Consider the following 24,724-nt stretch of genomic DNA (forward strand, 5'->3'; position numbering starts at 1 on the left):
AGTACTGCAGAATTTCACCAGCCATCATGAAAAAAAAAAAAAGAGGGGAAAGGGAATGAGAAGAGACCACAAAATTCATGATGACACACAAAATATTAACTATCTATTAGCTTTGCATCTTTTGAGAGTCACCAGACTGAAGCACAGTATTTCGGACTTGGTTGGCAGATGGTGTACACAGACTTTGAGTATGTTAGCATTTCATATGAAACTAGCAAGACTACATAGGACTACCATGGTAAATTAACATTCATAGAGGTTTAAAAATTAATCCTTAGTGTTGCAAGTGGGGCCCTAATAACATTTTAAGACTTTGTTAAGAGATCTGGATCTCATGTAACAGATTCACAGGATATAATAACTCTTCTAAATGCCCACAGGACGGTTTCAGTGTCTTCTTTCCCTAAAAATCTGGTTTATGCAAGAGAAAAGAGGCCAAAGAGAACAAAGATTAAACCAGGGGGAGATGCCAGGTGGTGATGTCTGGGTTCTCTGAATGGGACGTCTCCATTTACCACCCTCTCACTTCCTTCTATGGTCTGGACCTTTAATAACCACAGCAGTCAGCCCTTGTAGGGTCAAGCTAATCTCTGGTGACATCATCCTACTACTTCCCTTTTGAAATTCCAGTGAAGCTCTGTGTTTCCTGTCGTATTTGACGCCCCAAGAGAACCCTGGTCCATTAGTATTCAAATATAGACTGGCATCAACGCGTCGCCTTTTCAGAGAAGCGATAAACAAAAACAGGTGGTATTTCCAAGCGTCTCAAGAAAAAGGGTGGGGGAAAGAAAAAAAAACAACACAAACCCCAACCCTGCCTGGGTCAGGAAGCAGGGAGAGCTTCAATACCCACTGGAGGGAGAGGCCTGAGAATGGGTCGACGGAAGCCTTGCCCTTAAAGCCAGGAGGATGGCTTAGGAAGGGCGGCGGGGGGCATCACTGAACACCCCGTTCTTGATTCTATAACGAAAAAAAGCCCCGGGAGCTCCGACACCTCAGGGAGGGGCTGAGGAAGCGGCCGCACCTCCTCTTTGTCACACCGTCGCTTCCGACCAAACGCTGGGACACCCCGGAGGCGGGCGAGGGGCGCAGCCGCACGCCCCGCCCCCTCTCTGTGAGCCCGCCCCCTCTGTGAGCCCGCCCCTCTCTGTGACCCCGCCCCCTCATGTGACCCCGCCCCCTCTCTATTCCCCCCCCCCCCCCCCCACCGAGAGCCCGGCCTCGGGCGACCTGTTGGCAGGGAGCATCACGTGACGCGGCGGGCCGCGCACTCCCCCCTCCCCCCATCTCCCGCGGGCGGGCCTCCTGTTGCGCCCGCCGGACGGGTTCCACCACGTAACGCGCGGGCGCCGCCCCGCTCTGCCCTCGCCGAGCGAGGGAGGGCGGGTGCAGAAGAGGACGGAGAAGGGAGAAAGGGGGCGGGAGGAGGAGGAGAACGAGGCGGAGGAGGAGGAGGAGGAGGAGGAGGAGGAGGGGCGGCGGCCGCGTCACGTGACCCAGGGCAGCCCGGAAAGCTCCGAGGAGGAGCCTGGCGCCGCCATTTTCCTGCAGCCGCCTGTGCCTCTCGCCCTGCCGGGCTCCAGCTGACCAGGGGAGGGCTGGGCTGAAACTGAGGCGGGGGCCGGCGGAGTAGCCGACGCCGTGCCTGACCCCGCGGCGGACCGGAGCCGGCTCTTTCCGCTCCGGGTGGCGGCGCGCGGCCCTGAGCCCCGCCCCGGGCTGGCAGGCGGAGGAGGAGGGGGGCCGGTGCGGGGTTAAGGGGGTGCGGCGGGGGCGGGGGGCGGCGGGGGGCCCTCCGGCGCTTGGGGGTCCCAGTTCCCCGCCGGTTGCCGAGCGGGAGGGCTGGCGGAGGAGCCGCAGAGATGTCGGGCCAGAGCCTGACGGACCGGATCACCGCCGCCCAGCACAGTGTCACCGGGTCCGCCGTGTCCAAGACAGTATGCAAGGCCACGACCCACGAGATCATGGGGCCCAAGAAGAAGCACCTGGACTGTGAGTGGCGGCCCCCGCGCGTCTCACGCTGCCTCTTCCCTCAGCTGTGGTCTCCTCGGGCCCGGCGGGTCCTGGCTTCCCCCCCGCAGCCGTGTTCTCTGTCTCTTGCCTCCATCACACCTGCCCTCGCGGTTTCCGTTCCCGGTCTGGAGCGTCCCTGACGAGCCCGTCGCCTCCCGCGTCCCCCGGGGCCCCGCCGCAGCCGGCCGGCCGCCCCCCACCTCGCCCCTCGCCGCCCGGCCGCCTCCGGTCCTGGCGCAGCCCTCTGTCCTCTCTCCGCACCCAGCCGCCCGCTCCCCGGCGTCTCCCCGCCGCCGGCTCCCGGCCTCAGCGCCCCATTGTTTCCCGCAGCAGCCGCCTCGGGGTTTCCGTGCGCGCCCGGACCCCCCCGTTTCTCCGCAGCCCCGGAGGGCTGCCTCCCCCCGAAGGGACAGTCGCTACTCTGCTCCCCCAGCCTCTCCCGTCCCTTCCCTGCCCCCCGCTTTCTCATCCACCTTTCCTCCCTTTCTCGGGTTACCTTTCTTCGCCTCCGTAGCTTCGCTTAAGTTCCCTTCGTCTCTTCGTAAATATTATAACTCAGTCCCCGGCTCCCCCACCGCCCCCCCGCCCTTCCCCTGGACTATTTTTCTTAGGATCGTGAAAGTAAAGGGCTTCCCTTGGTGTGGGGACAGCTTTGTGGGAAATTCGGGATTTTTAATCACCCCTGGTGGAATTTAGTCACTGTTTTCTTGCTTCGGACTGGAATAAGTTGTGAATGTCAGGCGCACCCCCCCCCCCCCGTTTTTTTTTTTTTTTTTGGTCTAATGGGGATACGGGAAAATGTTTGCTGCTTTTGGTGTCAGTTCTAGTAGAGCTATTAAACCTGGCTGTTTCAGTTTAGAAGCTTTAGTGAAGGGTAGACTGTTGGAATTCAAAGTGAATTAGTAATCAAACCCACAAATAACATACATCTTTTAAAAAACTGGTGAAAAGGTGTTTGGTGATGCTTGATTTTGGACTCCGTTTTATTTTATGCTGGTTGTTTTTTGGGAGATTAGCTTTTCTTACACGGCATAACATTACACCATTCACTGACATATACAGTTACTCCAGATAGCTCCTCCCAACTTTTTCCAAACCTGGAAGCCACCTGTAATATCCTTTTTTATTCCACTCCTTTACCTCAAGGTACAAAGATCAGTGGATTACTCAATCTTTGACACGGTGGAGCTTTGACCTGAAACTTTAAGGGAAACATGGGGGGAAAGGCATAGTTAAGAAATAAGTTCCTTTTTTTTTTAATGGCTATTGGACACAGAAGCCTGACTGACTTTTCTCCTTCATGGAAGTTACTTTGCTTTACTGTTTGAAGCAAGAGTGAGCATGTCCTGAAAGAGAATTCACTGACGGGAGTCCTGTTTTGATTTCTCGCTTGGACTTTGGCCCTAAGGTTTGCGCTTTTATTAAAAAAAAAAATGCACAAAATGTGAATTCTTTCAAGACGCTTTGCTCGTGAAGTACTGTTAGAACAAGTTATTGCTACAGACAGACCCATTATTCATTGTGACTTGTTCCTTCCTTGAGGAAAAGTTTAAAAAAACATTATTACTGCTCGGTGGTTCTTTCTGATGTGCGATTCTTGCAGGTTGCTTGTTAAACCATCAATCCTTGACTGTTTTAAGGAATTCAGAATGTGTTTGAATGGTGACACTTTTATAAACGGAAAATTCTTTAAAATGCATTATGAAACCTAAGTGCTTTTCTGATTATCTGATATTTGGAATAGGCATTTTTACTGTTTACTTCTCTTCAAATAACTACTTCGATTTCTCTATTCAATCTATGGTTGCCCTAACAGTTCTTTAGTGAGGTTGGTTTCTGTTGCTTGTTTTCCGTGTTCAAGAAACTACTTGTGACTTTGTGAACTGTTATCCTCTTCTCTCATTTCAAAATGATAAATTATAACAAGAATAGATATGGCTTTTAAAAGTTCTTTTAAAGATTTTTGTCTTATTTCAAATGTTGCAGTTCTAACACATTGTGGAAAAGGTCAGAAAATAGGCTAGGTAAATTTAGGAGAGTCAGACTTGCTTGTGATTTTATGAATGTTAAATGTTAGCAGAATCGAACTGGGATTACCTTTTTGGTATGGGTAAACTCACGTTTGTAGTTCTTTTTCTCTACCACTGCTGTGTTTATACATTCCTACTTCTTTAGAACTTGAATATTGGTGGTAATGTTTAATTTTTTTTTCTGTTAAATCTGTATAGATAAGGTGCCACTACTCATTTCTATCAAGTGAAGTTTTAAAAAATACACTAATACTGTCTTCCCTATATTGTTTAAAACACCTATATAACCAGTTCCATTAATTAAATACACTTAACTAAAGTCTGACCAATGAGTGGCTTTTCTCTTGCCTTACACACTTTAACATACTTTGAGAAAATCTAAAAGGCTTTTGACATCATGGACTTCCCCCCCCACCCCAACTTTGAACTTTTTATTTTGTATTGGAGTATAGCTGATTAACATACATAATTAAAAATTATGGTAGTGACAGCAAAGTGACTCAGCCATATGATACCATGGACTTTTAGGGCTTTAATGCAGATATAATTTTTCCTCTTTTAGGAATTTTTCTAGTGAAGGTTTAGTTTTGTTGTTAAACCTTTTAATATCCTGAGAAACTGTTGCCTAATTAGTTGAGTCTAATGAAAATGGTTTCATTTTTTAAATGTTAGTAGTTAATAAAAATATGCTTAGGACTTGTTTTTTTTGCTCCAAGCCTTTAGAGTGTGCACCTTGCCAAGGTCTGTCCATATTAGGAAATGATTATTGTAATCCATGAATTATGGCTTAATTCATACTGCTTTGTATATATATTTAAGAAAGAGCTTTTGCTTTGCTTATATGAGTCAATTAATAATGTTAACTAGTGTCCACAGTGGGAAAAGAGTTGTCAAACCTCTGAAACACATTTTTAAAAATAAACATGATTTGCATTTAATTCCAGGCCTCTAATGTCCACAATCAAGGTGGGAGAATAGCAGCCCTTGTACCTGAAGGACTTCTGTTTGCCAGGCACTTATCTTCTAGTTTAATCCTCTCTCATAGCTATGGGATAGGCGAGTCATATGCATAGAAGGTTGTCTCTAACTCCATTTAAAGAGATGGATGTAGAATGCTGAAAACATTGATGATTGAAGTACACAGAACAGTTTTATAATTTCTTAAAAACATTCTTATCCGATTTCACAGCCCTCACTCTGGTTTTGACAAGGACATTTTTCTTTTTTCTGTAGTAGTTTTCTTTCCTTGGGCATTTATGTTATGACATGTTTCACTTAAATGAAATACTATGTTAACAGATCTAATGTCTTCACTTTTATATCCATGTTTTTCCTGGTTAATTTCAAGAGGCATTTCATCCTAGCCACCATCTGCCTTACATTCTGCACAACAAAATCAAAATCACGTTCTTATTAAGTATTCATTTTAAGCATATCTATAAGGTATGTACAGTGTGGGTATTTGTGGGTTGTGTACTGGATTTAGACTCAGCCTAGTTTTAATTGTGAAATTTGTGCGTGTTTTTAAAGTAAGAATTTGTGAAAGCTTCAAAGTTATAGAGGATGTAATTTGTATTTGGGTTAGTGGTTTTTTTAACATTGAAAAATACATATAAAATATTGACATTCAGCTGAAATAATGATCTTTTATAGCAAATTATTGATTTTTAATGTCTTAATGATATACAGTGGGTACTTAGTTTTTGTGTTATCAAGAAGATGTCTGGTAACTGGGATCTGATCTGCGAGAAAGTGCGTGTGAAGAAGGTAGTAAGTGGAAGATCTGCCCTTGGCGGCTCTTGTTTAGAACTAAGGTAGCTGAGGCTGTCCTAATGGACAGTTACTTTGTAGTTCTGTTTGGGCTTACTGTTCTTTCCCATGAGAATTCCCATAAGAATTATGATTTATATTTTCATTTTCATTATTTGACTTATTCTGTCCCTTACTCCTCTAATAGTTCTGAAATACAAAAAATGATGATTGAGTCATCAAAGTGATAATAGTAGGATTTGACTACTTCTGTCAAATCCAGGAGGTGTACAGTAGAACTCTACAGATATGTTTTTTTCCTCCTTGATATATTTAGTTATATTTCTGGATAGTATGTATTTTAAAAGAGAAACCTAGAAAAAGATCTAAGCGCTAGCCATTTCAGTACCTGCCTTATTTGCAATTAGCAAATTAATTGTAAAATATCTTTGTAAAATAATTAGGCATCACTGGACTTGTTATTTTAAGAAATAATATTTAGATTTTAGTCATCTATTTTTTATTCATGTACCAGTGCTTTTTATGTTTGTATATTTTGTATATCTGAATAATTTCTAAGATGTCTTAGAATTAATTTTGATTCATTTGATTTTCTCTCCTTTGATTTGCAGAGTATTTGTATTTATTTAGATGTTTTATTTTTTTAGCTTTTTAAAGCTCTTCTACTTAATCCTTTGGTTTTTTGGCTGTGCTGAAGGCTTGTGAGATCTTAGTTTCTCAACCAGGTATTGAACCTGTACTTGCTACAGTGGAAGTGTGGAGTCCTAACCATTGGATAGCCAGAGAATTCCCTAGATGTTTTAAAAATACATTAATTGTTTAATATAATTTATTTGAAATAGGATTGCTTTCATTTAAATAAAATAGTTTATTTTGACTCTGATTATCATTTAGAATACTTAATATGAAAGTTCACTGTTGTAATACATGGAAATCTCTTTTGTTCTGTTTTTGTTTTGTTTTTTTTTTTTTTCAGTTTTAAAAGTGCCTAGTTCCATGATTTCTCCCTTAAAATCAAAGAAGTAAGAAAAATAAACTTAAAGATTTCTTGGCCAGAGGTTACAGCCCTACCAAGGAGAAGTAGGGTTAGATTTCCAAAGTAAAGGCTTACTTTATTTGCTCTTCCTGTTCTTTTGGTGGCTGAAGTGGCATTTCCGTTACTTTGTGTTCTGTCTCAGTATGTTCCCTGTTAAATGGCTTTATATATTTCTCTAGAGAATTGAAGTTTTGGATTTGACCTTTTGGAATTTTGTATATTCATTGTATATATAGTTCTTTTCAAGGAGGATTGTTTGTGGGCAGTTAGAATTTACTAATGATATTCCTTGAAGAGGGTATTTTGATGAACCTAAACCTTTGTGTGGAAAAATTAGGTTCAGAATTGTAGTTCGCCAGACTGTAAGAATACCAAGGATGTTTCAGGCTGCATTAGAATGTAGTAGCAGTACTCACAGCGAGGCGTGTGCTCTGTGCTTAGGCCTGGATGGTGTTTATGTCCATTTAACAAGTGTTTATTGGTGCTTGCTTTGTGCTGGGCACTCACATTACTGAACGCTTTGTATTTATTAACTTGTTTATTCCTTTCAACAACTTTGTGAGAGAGATTTTTTATTATTATTACCATTTTGCTGAAGAGGGAACTAAGACTTTGAGTTTAGTAATTTGCCCAAGTTTGCATAGCCAAGAAAAGAACTGGGATTTGAACCCAGGTAGTCTGGCATCAGGTCTGGGTTTCACCGTAGTGTGACATGTTATGTAATGCTTTTCTATTCCAGGAAATGAATAAGCCATATTTATTTACTCAAGGCAGTGTTTCTCTTTTTCCTGGCCACGCATGTGGGATCTTAGTTTCCCAACCAGGGATCAAACCCACGTCCCCTGATGTGGAATCACAGAGTCTTAACCACTGGACTGCCAGGGAAGGCCCTTGCAGTGTTTTTTGAAATGTGGTCCTCTGCCTCCTGGGAGTCCCCAAGACCTTTTCAGCATATTTGTGAGGTCAAAACTATATTCATATGCTGAGACATTGTTTAGCTTTCCCATTTTCATTCTTCCACTATTGTACAGTGGAGTTTTCCAGAGGCTGTGTGATGTTGCAACAAGTTGAATGTAGTAGCAGATAGAAGAATACATCTGTTTTTTATTAAGCCAGATAGTAAAGAGTTTTGGAAAAAATATGAAACAGTGCCACTGTTCTAAATTTCGGTTTTGGAAAATAGTTATTTTTTATGAAAAATGTTAACATGATGAGTTTTACTCTTTTAAAATGAATTAATCTTTAAACATTTCTCAGTTTTAATTTCTAACCCTCACAGTAAATATCAGAAAAACCACATAAAAGCTCTTTGGATTCCTTAATTTTTAAGATTGTAAATGTTCTGAGACTGAAAAAGCAACATGAAGGAAGAGTGTCTGTTAAGATGGGAGGAAAAGAACTGAGAAACTAGATGTAAATGGTCCTTGCCATTCTCAGAGTAATTTTGCATTTGATTTGATGGGTAACAGTGACCCAGTCATTGTAAGACCAAGCAAGAGATGTGACATAATCCTTTGATTATGTCATACTGTTGAGTAGAGTGGAAAGAATGTGGTGTGTGACTTGCAAAGGAGACTGCACTGGGGCAAAGAGAGTTTCTAACAGCAATAATGTAATTTTTCCTAAAAGGCCTTGATAAAGTCTGTCCATAGTTGACACTCTCAGTCCTTTTTCCTCACTTTTTGGTTTTGTTGTATTTTGTTCTAAATATAGCTAAGCTGTGTCTTTTTCAGTTAAGCAGGTTAGGTACCAGTTGTGCCAAAGTAAGTTCTTGACTCCCAAACTGTTAGCGGTCCTTTGCAGATACCATTCCTTGGACACAGAATATCTTTGCCCTCTGTGTCAAAACAGATCCATCCTTCCTCTTTAACCTTCTTTAAACTAACTTGCTTTTGTTAAAGTTCACATTTAAAATCACCTCTTTCATAAGGACACTGCTGAACAACACCCCCTGGTTATTCTGATTCTCTGTATATTTTGGGTTCATGTGTGTTTTAATTGTGAATAGAAACTGTTCTTTTTTGTACTGTTGTTTTGTTTGTTTTGTTCTGTTTTGTACTTGTTGTATATCTCTTCTCACTCTACCTAATCAGTGGCGCTTTGGGTACCCATTAAATGCTGAATGATTGCACGTAATCTCCTGTCACAGCTCAGGCTATTGAATGAACAACTTATGGACATAGCATCGAGGTCTATTCCAGTAGATATTTTAGTAATGTTTTTATGGGCATTATCTTAGTTCCAATGAATGGTAATCATTTGGATACAAAATTATATATAAAGTCGCTCAGTAGCATTGATTAAAAAACATAACAAATTGCTGTATTTCATGGGATCCATGAGGAATTGAGGTTTAGTTTTGTTTCAGTATTTTGAGATTTTCCCAAAGTGGTGGTATAGCAAAGAAAAAAATTTCATGGTTACAGCTACTCAGTTTGAAAACTATTTTAAAATGCATGATTTTGAGGATGTGGTCTTAAAAGAAGAAATTAATTTTAAGAATTAAGTAGGAGACCAGAGTTATATTTGAAATGTATCAGAGTTGCTTCCTTGTACAGCTCCAGGAGGTGCTGATCACATTGTAATCTATGTGGAAGCTGTTCCCCTTATATAACTGTATAGCAACTTCACTGTACATATAAGAAAGGTTAAAGCACACACTTAGTAGATAATGTCAGAATGCAAAAGAGATGACTGTTTTAGAATGAGGCTTTAGGAGATAAGCAAAGGTTGGAGTGGTAATAGTGATGGCTGTGATAGTAAGACCACTAGATTATCAATCAGTTGATTCCAGGAGCTGGTACGAATTGCTGAAAGTCTTCTCTGAATGCTTGGAATTCCAGGAGTGATTTCTGAAATGGTGCTGGTATTTATAGTCATAAACTTGGTACTTGAAAGCTTGCTAGGGGCCCTGATTTACTCAAGGGAAATTTTTTCCAAGTAGTGGTTGAAGAAACTTAGACATGCTTTCCAAACTTCTATCCTCACTGAAAGGGAGCAGGTGTACTTTATAAGTGACTTCATAGGGTCTACTTAGTTGCTGTATTTTAACGTATGGTGGTTGTTGAGTCACTCAGTGCTGTCCAACTCTCGTAACTACATGGACTGTAGCCTGCCAGGCTCCTCTGTCCATGGGATTTTCCAGGCAAGAATACTAGAGTGGGCTGCCATTCCCTTCTCCAAAGCATCTTCCCAACCGAGGGATTGAACCTAAATTTCCTGCATTGGCAGGAGGATTCTTTACCACTGAGCCACCAGGGAAGCCCCATTTTAATATATTGGTTCAGCCAGCAAGTTCAGCCTACCCAGTACGTTTTTCTGCTAATTATAGGTCTTTATAGGTCTTCTCATGTGATTTATAAGCTCTAAGAAAAAACATCATGGTGTGTGTGTGTATTAAGATTTTTATGTGCTGATAATGGAGTTCGTTATCTTGTGGAAGCTTCAGAACTACAGAAATAACACTTTAAATACATCTTGTGTGTAAAAATCTTACTTTAGTTCATGTATATACCAAAAGTAATTATAGTGATATTCACACTGGAAAGGGTTTGCAGACCTTTTTGTTGCATTTGAAACAATTGTTTACAGAAATTTGATTTCATGCATGGTATTGAACAATTTGAAATTTTGTCATTTAACTAACACAGAGCTATTGTGAAAAGGGGGATTGTGAGGCAAAGTGATTTTTTTATGCAAAATTTTTTGGGGGTGCTGCACCTTACCGCATGTATTTTAGTTTTCCAACCAGGGGTTGAACCTGCTCCCCCTGCAGTGGAAGTTGGGAGTCTTAACCACTAGACTGCCAGGGAAGTCTCTTGTATACAATTTTTAAATTGAGATGTAGTTCACATAGCGTCAGATATATTGACAATGTTGTGTATGACCTTTACCACTATCTAATTCCAGAACATTTTCTACCACCCCAAAAAGAAAATAGCTATCTGTTTGCAATCACTCCCCAATCTCGCCACCCTCTTTCACTGGCAGCCAGTAATCTACTTTCTATCTATGGATTTTCCTAATCTAGACATTTCATATAAAGAGAATCATACAATTCTTGGCCTTTCATGTCTGGTTTCTTTCACTTAGCATAAAACTTTCCAGGTTTGTGGATATTGTAGCATGTAACAATACTTCGTTCTTTCTATAACCCCTAATAATATTCCCTTTATGGATAGACCACATTTTATTCTTTCGTCCATTGATGGACATTTGGGTTGTTTACCCCTTTAAATCCACCAAGAATAGTATTGCTATGAACATCTGCATAAAAATGTTTGTGTTAACATGTGTTTTCTGTTCTCTTGGGTATGTACCAAAGAGAGGAATTTCTCGTAGTTAAATGTTTAACTTTTTGAGGGTTTACCAGGTTGTTTTCCACAGCGGCTCTGCCATTTTATATTCCCAACAGCAATGTATAAAGGTTTCAGTTTCTCCATATACTTTCTAACACTTATTATTTTCAGGGTATTTAAAATTTTATTAAATTTTTTTCACTGCAATCATCCTAGTTAAATATATATACGTGTGTGTGTGTGTGTGTGTGTGTATAATGATTTTGCTTGAAGTGAAGTGAAAGTTGCTCGGTCATATCTGACTCTTTGCGACCCCATGGGCTATGCAGTCCTTGGAATTCTCCAGGCCAGAATACTGGAGTGGGTAGCCTTTCCATTCTCCAGGGGATTGTCCCAACCCAGGGATTGAACCCTGCATTGGAGGCAGATTCTTTACCAGCTGAGCCATCAGGGAAACCCAAGAGTACCGGAGTGGATAGGCTAGCCTTTCTGCAGCGGATCTTCCCGACCCAGGAATCGAACCGGGGTCTCCAGCATTGCAGGTGGATTCTTTACCAACTGAGCTATCAGGAAAGCTGGTAATGATTTTGCTTGACATTTTCCCAGTGACTAGTGATGTTAAACATCTCTTTAATGATGTTGAGCTTATTGTCCATTTGTATATTTTTGAAAATATGTTTGTTCAGATCCTTTGCCCATTTGAAATTTGACTCTATATTTATTTGGAAGCCTAGAAGAGTTCTTTGGTATTCTGGATAGTAGGGTCCTTATGTGACTTATATGACTTATTTTTTCCCATCCTGCATTTTACCTTTCTACTTTTTTGATAGTAACCCTTCTACACCCTGCCCTTTTAAAAATTGAAGTATAGTTGATTTACAATATTTTATTAGTTTCAGGTATGCAGCATAGTGATTCATAATATTTTTATATATGATGTGCAGACCTTTTTAATTTTGAAGTTCAGTTTTTCTGTATTTTCTGTTATTTGTGCTTTTGCTATTTTATCTTAAGAAACCATTGGCTAGTCCCAAGATATGCAGATTTAGGCCTTAACTACTCCTGAGAGTTTTATGTTTTTTAGCTCTTTTAGGTTTGATCAGTGTTGAGTTAATTTTTATATATGGTATGTGGAGGCAAGGTGATAGTAAGGAAAAAGGAGGATATTTGAGTTTTTCCCATTCTTTTGAGGTTGACATGGGGTACAACTCTGCTTCCTCTGTGTGACATAGAAGTAGAGACTGAAGGAGAAAAAATTTTCCTTAATGGCATTCTCCAGTACTGGTATAATTCATTGACTGTGGACAATTCAAATCAAACATTTTTAATTGGGTAGACCACTTAATCTAATCCAACAAACTTTTTTTTTTTTTTTTTGACGTTCTCAGGGTAGTTTAAATGTGTGAAGAGATAACACATAGTTGCACGAGGATCAATAAGCAGTTATTTTTGTCTACACAGAATGGTGTGTGTGATTCCATAGTATCTTACACTTCCCCATAATGACAGTTTTCATGTGATGTAACTCTCTATAGCATCTGCAATTATAAATGTTTATGGTTGCATGTCTTCTTTACTGTGCTAAATAGAACATATAGAAAGTTTGTAATGAAAAGATGCTTAAAGAATGAATGAGGGATAAAATTTTCTTGAGGGGTTGCCAATATGTTACCAAATAATGTTTTAGGTTTTTTTCATGAAGGAAGTGAAAGATTGCTGTAGGGGTAATGTCTTCACTATGAGTAGTAGTTGTTTGTTTAGCCTTTCTTCTGTTTCCATAGTGAAGTTACTTTTTATTCTTTATGGTTTGAAAACATGAGGAATTATGGAAGTTAAGAAGTAGACTTCCGGAGTTAGATTATATAAAATTAGGGTAGTTTGACACACTTAAAGTGTTATTTATTCCAGGACCTACTTAATATTGGCATATTTGACTTAAAATGTTTCTTAGGCTTTTTTTTCCCTATTATGAATTTTATTTGCTAATGTATGATTGTTGTAAGTGTACTCCTGGCAGTCTTTGACTTTAGACTTTGTGTTATCTGCAGTAGTTCACTTGACAGCAGAATGCTATAAATGCCTTACTTGCTGCCTGCTTGTGTGTTTTGTTATAAGACATTGGCAGAACATGTCAAGTGCAGAGGAAGATAGTTAAAAATGAAATATATGACTTTAATAGGCTATATAATGAATGAACTGGATGTTGACCTTGATTGACTTCTTGAAATCCAAATTAATTTTTTGGAAAGTGTAATGTAGATAAGTCTTAATTCATTTGTGTACCCACACACTCAAGAACTGAGCATTTTGTTTGATGTTATATTTCTTGGAGAAGATCTCAAATGGAAAATTAAGAGCAAATTTTTTTTAAATTTCATATTATTTTAGTAAAATTATCTCGGAAACTATATAAGATCTTTTGCTTGTTCTGTGAGCAAGACTATGGGGTGAAAGTTCTGAGATTGAGTTCTGTTGAGTTGCACAGTGCCAGCAAAAACCCTGGTTAGAAAGAAGGATTAGGTGGAGTGCTAAGGGAAAGTGATTGAAGTCTAGGAAATATTGGAAAAATGAATGACACTTGGTCATTACCCTAAAAGGAACATGAGAGCTAATGGTGAAAATTTGTAAACAAATAACTGTAATGCATTGAGATAAATGCGTAATATTATTTACATAAATTATCAGAATATGGAGTGGAGTAATTAATTTTGAAGGAGTTAGTGACAGACAGCTTCATAGAGAAGATAACAGGAATTTTAAGGATGAACAGAGATTTGCCAGATGGACGGAGAAATTCCTTCTGAATAGATTAGCACATGCAGTGACACAAAGGCAAGAAAGAGCATTTTGGTGTGTTCGGGGAAACTGTAAGTAGTGAGTGCCACGTGGTGGGATGTAAACTGTTAATGAGAATGGGGGGCCGGGCGATGAGGTTGGCGAGAGAGCACTTAAGTGTCTTGCAGGGACTGGAGTTACCTTGATAAACTCTAGTCTCTTCTGCCCAGATCTTCATTTTAGAATTCCTTTCCTCCTGTTAGCTGCTCTCCTAGTTTTCAATGCCTGTGTTATAGAACTGCAGAAGTACTGAATGTTGTTATATGTGGTCGTTTGGGTCACTGAATGAAAAGAATCAGGTATACTGACTGCATGACTTTTTGTGGGCTTGTCTGCAGGTAGAGATTTTTTTTGTTTCAACTTAATGAATGAACTTAAACACAAACTATCTTATTATCTGATGACAGTCAGTGTAAATAGGAAAAGTTTGCTAAGATTCTTGGGGGCATGTTTGATTTATGTGATTTAACAGTTGATAGCAATTTGTTACATAGGATACATTAATTATTAGTTTCTTTAGGTTTTTAAAACTCAATTTCTACCGAACAAGACTTTTTTAGTCTAATGGAAATTAATATACTCATTAGCAATTACATGTTGTCTACTAGTATAAACAAGCTACTGTGTTGAGATTGTTGAGAAATTTAAAAGTGAAATTGTTGATCATGTCCTCAGTCTACTAAGGAAGATGACATATACAGATAGTTATATTACCGGGCAACAGTGTAAGATAAATGCAGAATGGATGTCATTGAAAATAGAGGGGAGAGAGATAACTGCTTTTGATAAAGGAGGAGAAAGTGAAAGTGAAGTCGCTTAGTTGTGTCCAACTCTTTGCAACCCCATGGACTATAACCTATCAGGCTCCTCAGACCATGGTTTTCCAGGCAAGAATACTGGAGTGGGTTGCCATTTCCTTCTCCAGGGGATCTTCCCAAACCAGGGATCAAACTCAGGTCTCCTGCACTGCAGGCAGATGCTTTACCATCTGAGCCACCAGGGAAGTCCATGTAGTGTAGAGGAGGAGAAATGGACCTTAAATGGTGATTAGGAGGGATAGGCATTTCAGGGGGAGGAAAGAGCATGAGCAAACATTTGTAGGTAGCAAAGCTGGAACTGTGTGTGGGAAACAAAGGTATCTAGATGGTAAACAAAGGAATCTACCTTACCTGTAGATGATAAATGGGGTGCTTTGAGACCAGAGGAAGGACAGGTCAGGCCTGAGGGGAAATATAGTTGGAACAACTATCTGGGATGAGATTGTGGGGGGAATATGGATTTAATCCTGTGACCTTTAGATATAGCTCATTTCCTGGTAGCTTTTGGCTACTGTAGGTAAAGTTGGACCCCAGTTAAAGCTGATTTTCAAAGCTGTACTATATTTTCTGCTGCCACTGTTAAAATAGGGGAGGCAGGTTTTGCTGATCTATAAGCTGAGAATAAGATTTTACTGCCTTTAGCATTTCATGTTCATTTGATTATTAAAAACGGTATCATAGTGGCGGATTGGAGGATTCTGAGTCTATAGATTGCTCAGGAATGAATTATTGAGGAAATCTTCTAAACGCTAGTAATACATTCCTAATTTTGATCTGAAGATATTTTATTGACCCTTAAGGAACCTTTTCAGTCTTCATTATTACACAAAATCTGATCAGATCATTTATTTTTTAGGATATAACCTGCATGATGGAAATAGTAGCTCAGATTTAAAGAATCCTTTCTTAAGCAGTTGACATGCATTAACTCAGTTGACTTTAAAAAAAAAGCCCGTTGAGTAGGTAGTGTTATTAGCTTTATTGTACAGATATATAATGAGAAACATAACTGTGATAGAATGAAATAGAGAACAAAATTAACACTTAAATGGCAGTGAAGAACCTTGGGTGGAAGTGAGGCAATCTGAGGAAGCGAGATTCCCCAGAGCTCACACAGAGAGCTTTTAGGGAATGGGAAATAGTTAGGAGAAAGCCTTTCCTTGAGAAATATAATTTTTGTAAATATGTAAGATTATATTTGGAAACAGCAACTTCTTATACTTTTACAAGGAATAAGCCCTGAACCGGAATGTGGTGTGCTGGCCCTAGATCCATATGACCTTAGAAAGATCCCTTTCTCATTGAATTACTTGTTTTCCAAATTACCTCCCTGCTCTGCTACTCTGTGATGCTGTATTTGGACCCCTTTAGCTTTTTTGTTCTTGGCTTGGTGCTTTGGAAACTAAGAAGTTTCTCTATGAGCTTTGCTTCATTCTCCTTTACAGTATCTCACCTACTGAAAGATATTATCTTTATTTGAAAAACAATTTTAACTGGCGTATTTTACTGTCATTGGGAGTGGGGGCATAACTTTGTTTTCTGTGACTTTGTTTTAGGAGAAAATGGCCAAGAAAAATGTGAATTTTATTTTATTAAAAATATGTGAATTATGTAAAATGTTAAAATACTTGATAATAAAAGACTTCCTATAAGCCTTCACACCTGTGTTTCAAATGCCTGCTTTTCTGAATTTTCAGTCAGGTTGACCACAAGATGTTTCATTCTTTCTTGTTTGTTCCCTTTGGGTGCAAGTAGCAATTGTAATCAAATTGCTCTTCTGTCCATCTGCAAAGGCATTTTTCTTTTTTCTGGTTTTCGTCGTCTTCTTATTTTAAATTCTGATAGCATCTTGTGCCTGTTTATTTCTTCTGAAAACGGGGATTCTTGCTTTATTCATCCTGGTATCCCCAATACCCAGAATACAATGCCTGGTCTATGATAATAGCTTAGTAAATCTTTAATAAATCTTTGATGAAGATAATGAACTTAACTATGCTGGGCTGGTGAATGAACTCTATCTAGTCAGCAGTTTTTTTGTTTTATTCTTTAAATGTGAAGTTCTTGGACAGAATTCATCTTTATTGCAAATATTCAGATATGATCTTGGTCTTTAGTGAGTTGGTTCACTTGATAAGTTCATAGTGTTCATGCTAGGATTATGTACTTGATACCTGAAAAGGGGTAATGGTGTGGTCCCTTAACATAGACTAAATGGTCTACACTGGCTATTTATCTTGCTTTTGTTGGCTGTTGGGTATAATGGGAGATACATAATGATGCATCACTAATCTATCACCATGTGTTCGTTTGCACAGTAATTTAAAATTATTTAAGTGATGAATTTGTGAATTAATGCCTTAAACCTTATTTTTATCCCTTATTTTGATTTCATAGAACTGTAGAAATCTAAGCATTATTTTTGTTTCAAAGAATTTTGTTTGATGGAGAGACTGTTTCTTGAAGTATATGTATACTGTGAATATATATTGTGGATGGAGGTTGCATCCTGAAACTTGGAATAGGCCAACACTGCATCCATTTTTGTGACTGTAGCTGCTTACTCTTTTTTGGTCTGCAACCATTTGTGTACTTGGGACCACCACTAAGGGAAGATCAGGGAGTTTCCTGACTCTGAGGTTAGGACTCTGCACTCTAATTGCTGAGGACCCAGGTTCAATCCCTGGTCAGGGATCAGCCAAAAAAAACCCCCAAAGTTTGCTTTTATTTGCAGGTACCTATATGTATAGTTAGTCTTGAGCTAACTTTTCGAATACAGCATGAGCTGTCTTTATTTTTGGCAATATTTTCACCGTTTGTGACTTTAAGCAACTTATTGGTATTGTTTAGAATAATCCTTAGTTGTATACAATCTAAATTATATTAGGAAACTTGTAAAATTTATTGTGCTGCAGTCCGTGGGGTCGCAAAGAGTTGGACACGACTGGGTGACTGAACAACAACGGTGTTTATTGTACCTTTTTAAGTGCAGTTTGCCTATCTTCAGACAGCAATTTTGAAAAGGGAGGGGCAATATTTTGGAAGTGTGTACCATTTTTATCAAGAGAGTAGAAAACAAAATATCTCACTAATTGTAGTTTCTAGCTTCGGGTGAGATATTGAGAAGTTGGTCTAGTTATGATTTATAAGGCCACTGTGAAGATAAATACAAAATTGAATGGATTGCTCTACATGAATTTGTTTCTAAGAACTAAATATCCAAGAGGGTTACAGGATAGCTGCATTTGATCTTTTGAAGATCTGGCTTGTTCTTTACATGAAAAACATCATCTTCTGTTTTCAGATCTGGGAGTTACAATCACATTATCCTTATTCCCATTTGTACATTTGTTTTTAGAAGTAAAACCAACTCTTTAATAATCACTGAGAAGTTAAGGTTTAGCAGGCAGTATTTCCCTTTTTATTTTTCTTTTCTCAACATTAACTTTTATAACTTTTCTTCACAGAACTATATAGTTGCATATTAGTTAGCAGGTTTGGAATTAGTGTTAGGTGTTAGTTCAGTATGAGATTTTAGACTTGGTATGGGATAAACTCTCCTTTATTGTTGTTTTTCATATTCTTGCAAAAGGTTGTTTAAAATTGGTGACCTAGAGTGGACAAAGGCATTATTTTCATGTGACTTCAGTAGCACATCCCAGAAACACTGCATAAACATAGCTGAGTGGCAGTAAACAAGAAGGATAAGTACCGACTTAAAATTAGCTATACAAAAAGAAATTAATTATAGAGTTGGAACTGGCAGCTAAGTTAGAAGGGTATTTATAAAGCAGCTCAGGAGGCTTGAGACACTCCTTGACTGATTGCAGAAAGAAAACCACTTCTTCCTATCAGAAGGTGGAAACGTTTTTAAGAGAAGCTTAAGCTGCTTCTTATCTTTGGGCTTATAGACTTAACCTAAAAATGCTTTTTCTTTTATTTTCCGCATCAGTTAGGTTTTCCTAACTTAGCCAGTGACCAACCAAGAAGGTGTTGTAGCTTTTGAGGCCCTTTATAAACATAGTTTACCTCCTCTCCTATAACTTAGTAATGATTACATCTCTGGGGCCGAAACCTTGGCTTTTTAACCTTGCTTATAAATTAAGGCTTGTAGTATTTAAGGCATTTTGAGATGGGAATACTAAAAATCTTGAAAGCTGTTCCTTGTGAACTTGGGTTGAATATTATGATTCCTTCGGTATACCCTGTCAGCTTCAGTTTATTGCAGTCAGAATGAAAATGAGGATGCCAATGTGCAGAATATACATACCAGATAAGAAGTGGTTACTGTCTGTACTAGAAATTAGGTTTGTGAGGGCTAAAGGGAAATGTGTGAATTTTAGAATAATTAGAGTAGATGGTGACAAGACTTGAACCATGTGGAATGAACAGAAAGAGAATTCAGAGAAAATATGTATATGTCTTCATCCATCCTCTAGTGAAAGATTACTGTTTTAAATAATCAGCTACTGGTTTGTGTTAACTTAAGGTAAGCAAGTATTTAAATCTTTTCAATGGAGATAACAGCATCCCTTGCCTTGTCAAAGTGTTAGTTGTTCGGTCGTGTTGAAATCTTTGCCACCCCATGGATTGCAGCCTACCAGACTCCTCTGTCCATGGAATTCTCCAGGCAAGAATACCGGAGTGGGTAGCCATTCCTTTCTCTTGGGGATCTTCCAGACCCAGGGATTGAACCCAGGTCTCCTGCATTGCAGGCGGATTCTTTACTGTCTGAGCCACCAGGGGAAGCTCTTTGCCTTGTCAAAGACACCAATAATACACAATTAAAAGACTAAGAATATGAAAGAACTTCTTGGCAAACCCAGTATGAAGAAATCCCCAAGTATAAAGATTTTGCCACTCTTAAGATTGATTGCAAGTATCTGGTTAACATTTCTCAGTGGGAAGAGGTTGGGCTTTATAAATTTTCTGAAGGTTTTGTAAGACATCTTTTGTGTTTGAGGTGGTTTCATAGTACTATATTGGAAAAGTGGTGGAGGAGTAGTCTATTAAAAATGAGGGGAAATTGACTAATAAAATATACTCAATAAAGTAAATGATACCTAATATTTCATGGTGCTTTAAAGTACTCTGAATATGTTGTCTTACAGTATATTCTTGTGAAAATTAATGACTGCTGTCCCTATTTTTAAAACAGAGAACTTGAAACTGTGAGTGAGTAATTAACATGCCTTGAAGTTATAAAGGTATAGAATAGTGAATGTAAAATTTGGCTCTAGACCCTCTAGTTACTCTGCCGTCACATCATCCTGTTACAGTACAACCCTAGCACATGGAGACGCATTTGACCAAGCAGGGAGGTGTTGGAGGGACAGCCTGGATCAGAGTCTTAGTGATTGATGGGATAGCATCCTCATCGTTACTGTTCAAAGCAGAGTGGAAACAAATAGGATAGGCTATCTCAGGACAGACTGTCAAATAAGTGTGTGTCAGAGAAGAACTCTTAATAGGGAGAAGCGAACTTCAAAGGAATAGAAAGAACTAAAAACATACCCCCCCTCTCCCCACCTGCCAATCAAGCCTTCTGTAAGGTAGCCAGTATATCAGTGAAGGAGAAAGCTAATGTTCTCTGGTATTTGTCAAACTTAGGCAAGGATTTTGCTCTAAAAGTAGCAGTCTTCAAAATAGTAGCATTTTAGTTGGGTAGAAGGCTATTTGGGGAGCCCTTGTCACTATGGCAAAAGAGAAATTGGTGCAAGGTTGGTATTGTAAAATGAAGGGAGAAAGGTGGTTAAATTTTCCTGCTACTTGCCTGGACCGTTTTAGGATTTATATTATCTTAACAAATCAAGTGAAAGATACATTCTTGCAAATTTGAGGAACTCCTCAGATATCCATTCAGAGACAGAATGTGAGTATTGAAAACTATTTGTGATATTCTCTGTACCTAAATATAGATACTTGCATGAAAGAGCAAACTGTCTTTTATTATTAGTGTTACTGAAGTTGGTACAGAAAAGCAGAACTAAATAAAAACCCACTGTAATTGCTATGTACAATATATGTTGTGTTAAATTCATTGTTTCCAAATTCTGTAGTAGTAGAGGTCAGTTTATAAAAATGTCTTATATTGAGAAATACTTAAAGTTTATATTTAGGAGAAATAAGTCCATGATTAACTGTTGAATGTGCAGAACAAGTTATGATTATGTTATTTTTAATAGAAGAACTAATCTTCAAAATGCTGAATTTTGCTTTAATAAACTTAGGTTAATGACTTTTAAACATAGAGTGATTCAGATAACTTTATTTTGGAACTTCCCTATTCTCCTGCATAGTTCTGAAAAAAAGTTTTCAGATCAACAAACATACTTTGATGGTCAAAGTTTGGACTTTCACCAAGCTTTTAGATTTAAACTGGTGGGTTTTTTTATTCTTTAATATTACTGAAGTGTAGTTTACACGGGATTTTTAAGTTGAAAAAATAATATCTTCAATTTTAGCAGTTTTATAAAGTAGATTTTAATCTCAGAATATGTTATGCTTTATACGAAAGTCATTTGTCATGAACTTTTCAGATTCTTTTTTTTAATGCTGAGAAATGGGCAAACATGGGTTTATAGTGAATTTTATAAAAACAGCTGTATGGTTATGAAATGTATGAGAATGGAGATCTTTTGGCTGAAATGCTCCTAGTAATTACTAGGAAAAATACTTTGGCGTTAGTTTAGAGTGATGTATTAATAATGTATTATTTGCTCACAGTTTTCACTTACAGAGCACTATTTCAAAATTTAAAGGCATGTAGATGGGCTGTTATTTGATGGTTACTATTTTGGGTTGTATCTGTCACTACTGTTTATATCAGTTAGAAAAAAGATTTTTCAGAAATGGCTTTTACTGAAGAGTGCCTGCTTCATGAACTGTGGTAGATGACTGGTGCTGCTTTGACTCACTGAAGGGGGACATACTGCTCTGCTTTAATTGTGAAGTGTGTGAATAAATGAGACTCCCGCTGCCTCTTACTGAACTGTCTGGGTAATGCTAGAGGCTTTTGCAGGACCAACAAGGTTGCTGTTCATGACTTAGGTTTGGCAAGGGTGAGGCAGACAGGTGATGGAATGCCTCCGTACTTCTGTGTTATGTGGGTGATGGTAAGTGATCACGGCAGTCAGTTCATAGGCTTCCAAGCCACTGGTGACACACTCTCATTGTTACTGTAATTTTCAGTAGTCTTTATCCAAGGCTCCTGATTATCATGTATAAATAACAGCCTCCTCCTAACACTTGTCGCATTCTTTTTAAGGGCTAAGAAATCCTTCACACTTTTCACCATTTAATGTGCATTTGTTCCTTTATTGGTTGTTTCTCTCACTAGTATATAGTGGCAGAAACTTTGTCCACTATTGTGTATTTCTTAAATATTTGGTGTGTTATGCAATGAGTGTTGTTGCTGTTCAGTTGCCCAGCCGTGTCCAACTCTTTGTGACCCCATGCAATGAGTGTTATAGAAGAAATGGAATTTCTGTTCACACTGAGGTTTGCAAAGTTGTGGGAAGATGAAATATAAAGATTCTGTTGTTCTAATTGCATTGGAGACATGAAACTTGTATTTTCTGGATGAGGTAGACTCTGGCACAGAGGCTAACTACAATTTATTATTCTCTCTGTCTAGACAGATTTAAATTCTTAAGAGACGCCATTAAAATTCTTTTGGATTCCTGCTTTCTAGACGTGGGCTTGGCTGTTACTGAGTAACATTAATCTAGCTGTGGGGAGGACTTCTTGCCTCTTCATCTCTCCTCCTCTCTGGATCTTAGAGTGGAGAAATGGACTTTTGTTTCACCTATAAATCTACAAATATTTGTTCTATCATATCAACACATGTACAAAATAGCATGCCACACATGTGAATAATAAAAGCAAAAAAAAGATGCCTGAATTTATTTTAACAAATCTAAGAATGAATCTTGATCACTTAAAAATGGTGGGACAGTCTTGTGTAACAGTTGAGATTATGTTTCTGTTTTTTAAACATAAAATATTTTTGGAAATAGAAGTGAAAATTGCTAGTATTTTACAGTTTCCCAGAGAAGAAATCTGAGAATCATTTACGTAGAGGTTTTTGTTGGGGATGAGAGGACAAAATAGAGTGGAAGCATGTTTGTGTAGGAAGGCTAGGGAAGAACCAGAATTTAGCCCTCAAAGAAAGAAAAATGCAAATACACTGGGAGTAGATGATGATAGTGTGTTAATTCCTTAGCTGCATGTAGACTTTTATTAGGTCACTTATAACTAGGGTGACAAATAATTTATATTCCAAACTGGGGCACTCTTGAGAGTGAAAGTATATGCTGTCTGAATGGAACACTGGGACAACAGGTGTAAACCAAGGCTGTTCCAGGAAAACGAGGACACTTGCTCACCCCCTGCTAATAGCAGACTTTTCTCCAGACTTAGTCCCAGTTCTTTGAACTTCTCTACGTAATTTTTTTTTCTCCTTTAGTGAACTGTAATGTGCATTCACAGTGACTTTTAAGCTTTGATTCCTTTTACCTGGTGCTTGGTGGAATGAAAGAATTCTTTCCATATTTTCTGCAGTCCTGGACTGTTCTGATTTACAGCATTGGTAGAGGTAAGTACAGAACTTGTAATATGTTGTTAGCTGACCTTTTATTTTGCTTAGGAAATCAGATTTTGTGTGTTTCTGATCCAGTGTTTGATTGTTTTTGAGAGTCGTGGTATGTCTCCTTAACTGAATTGATGAACTGTTATCAAGTTCTTAGAATGTAGTAAAAAACGAGTTTGTAATTTTGGCATTTACTCTTAAATTGCTTGGTACATACTTAATAACATTGTTTTCTTTTCTATAGGTGGGATTGTAATTCTGAAACTTCAGATCTTCAAAGAAGGGAAGGAGGACAGCTTGTGCTTATGCCATGGACATGTGATTTTTTTTTATGTTGGAACACTGTAATGCTTTTGTTTTCCTTTTCAATTTAAATAAAATTTTTTATTCTTAAGTGATGTGTTTTTATTCTATTAAGTGACTTCTTACTGTTATCTTACATTGTCTGGAAAATTAGATATTGTAATAGTACCTCTGAGATAGTGCTTACCAAAATGCGATTCTCCTCACCTCTGAGATCTTATTTGAAATCTGGGTTAGGACTAAAGTTATCTAGGTTCGGAAACCGCCTGAAATCCTAAACAACCTAAAAATTAAGGCGTTTGTTTATAGCTAAGCTTGGACCCATGACTGTTCTTTGTGTGTGTGTGCTCACTCACCCACTATAGTGTTCAGCTCTTTGCGACCCAGTCCGTAGATTGTAGCCCACCAGGCTCCTTTGTCCATGGGGTTTTCCAGACAAGGATACTGGAGTGGGTTGCCATTTCCTCCTTCAGTGGATTTTCCCAACCCAGGGATCAAACCCACATCTCTTGCATCTCCTGCATTGGCAGGTGGGTTATTGGCCATCGTGCCCCCTGGAAAGCCCCAAGTGTCTGTTCTTACAGAGTCCTGTTGTTTCTCTGTACAGCCCGCCATCTGCTGGTAGGAATGCGGAGTGCACCACAACACGGTGCTTTTCAGACTTGCATGTTACAACTGCTTACATAGTAGGCTGAAACATTTTCATAGGGGTGAAAGGACTATTTCATTTGAAAAAGAAGGTAGTGGCATTGAATTCTGAGAGTGTTCCAAGACACTGTTTTTCCATATAATGCTTTCATGAGTTGAACTTCTGTTCTTGTTGTGGGATTTTTATGTATTTATGACAAATTGATTGTCATAAAGAGACATGCATAAATAATAATAGGTAATTTTAAGAGACAGTAGTTTAAGCTGATTTGAAGAAGATGCTTCGTGTGTGATTAAAATTTTAAGGCAACTGCTTGATGATTCCATTAACAAAAGCAATTTATTTTAAATTTTACCGACAGTTCAGCAAACTTGGCTGTGTAATC

General features: G+C 38.7%; 1 protein-coding gene and 2 long non-coding RNA genes across 10 annotated transcripts in view; 2 read left to right on the forward strand and 1 right to left on the reverse strand.

Annotated features, from left to right (window-relative positions):
- Positions 1-2,558, reverse strand: part of LOC136169142 (uncharacterized) — a 32,858-nt gene extending 30,300 nt beyond the window's left edge. The window contains exon 1 of the long non-coding RNA XR_010663385.1: positions 2,510-2,558. This is a non-coding gene — a long non-coding RNA (uncharacterized lncRNA). The remainder of the gene's footprint in view (positions 1-2,509) is intronic.
- The window catches only part of PICALM (phosphatidylinositol binding clathrin assembly protein), a 94,117-nt gene continuing 71,160 nt past the window's right edge, over positions 1,768-24,724 (forward strand). For 2 of the 8 annotated variants that reach the window (XM_065936911.1, XM_065936912.1), the window contains exon 1: positions 1,768-1,992. In XM_065936911.1, coding sequence (XP_065792983.1) covers positions 1,863-1,992 — 130 coding nt within the window. In that variant the 5' untranslated portion in view covers positions 1,768-1,862. The remainder of the gene's footprint in view (positions 1,993-24,724) is intronic. The other 6 variants (XM_065936915.1, XM_065936914.1, XM_065936916.1 and 3 more) reach the window with 5 other exon arrangements.
- LOC136169137 (uncharacterized) lies at positions 11,855-23,781 on the forward strand. Its single transcript, XR_010663384.1, has 2 exons — positions 11,855-23,393; positions 23,632-23,781. It is a non-coding gene; the product is annotated as an uncharacterized lncRNA (long non-coding RNA).

Source organism: Muntiacus reevesi, chromosome 5 (genome assembly GCF_963930625.1).
Source record: "Muntiacus reevesi chromosome 5, mMunRee1.1, whole genome shotgun sequence".
Classification (NCBI taxonomy): Eukaryota; Metazoa; Chordata; class Mammalia; order Artiodactyla; family Cervidae; genus Muntiacus; species Muntiacus reevesi.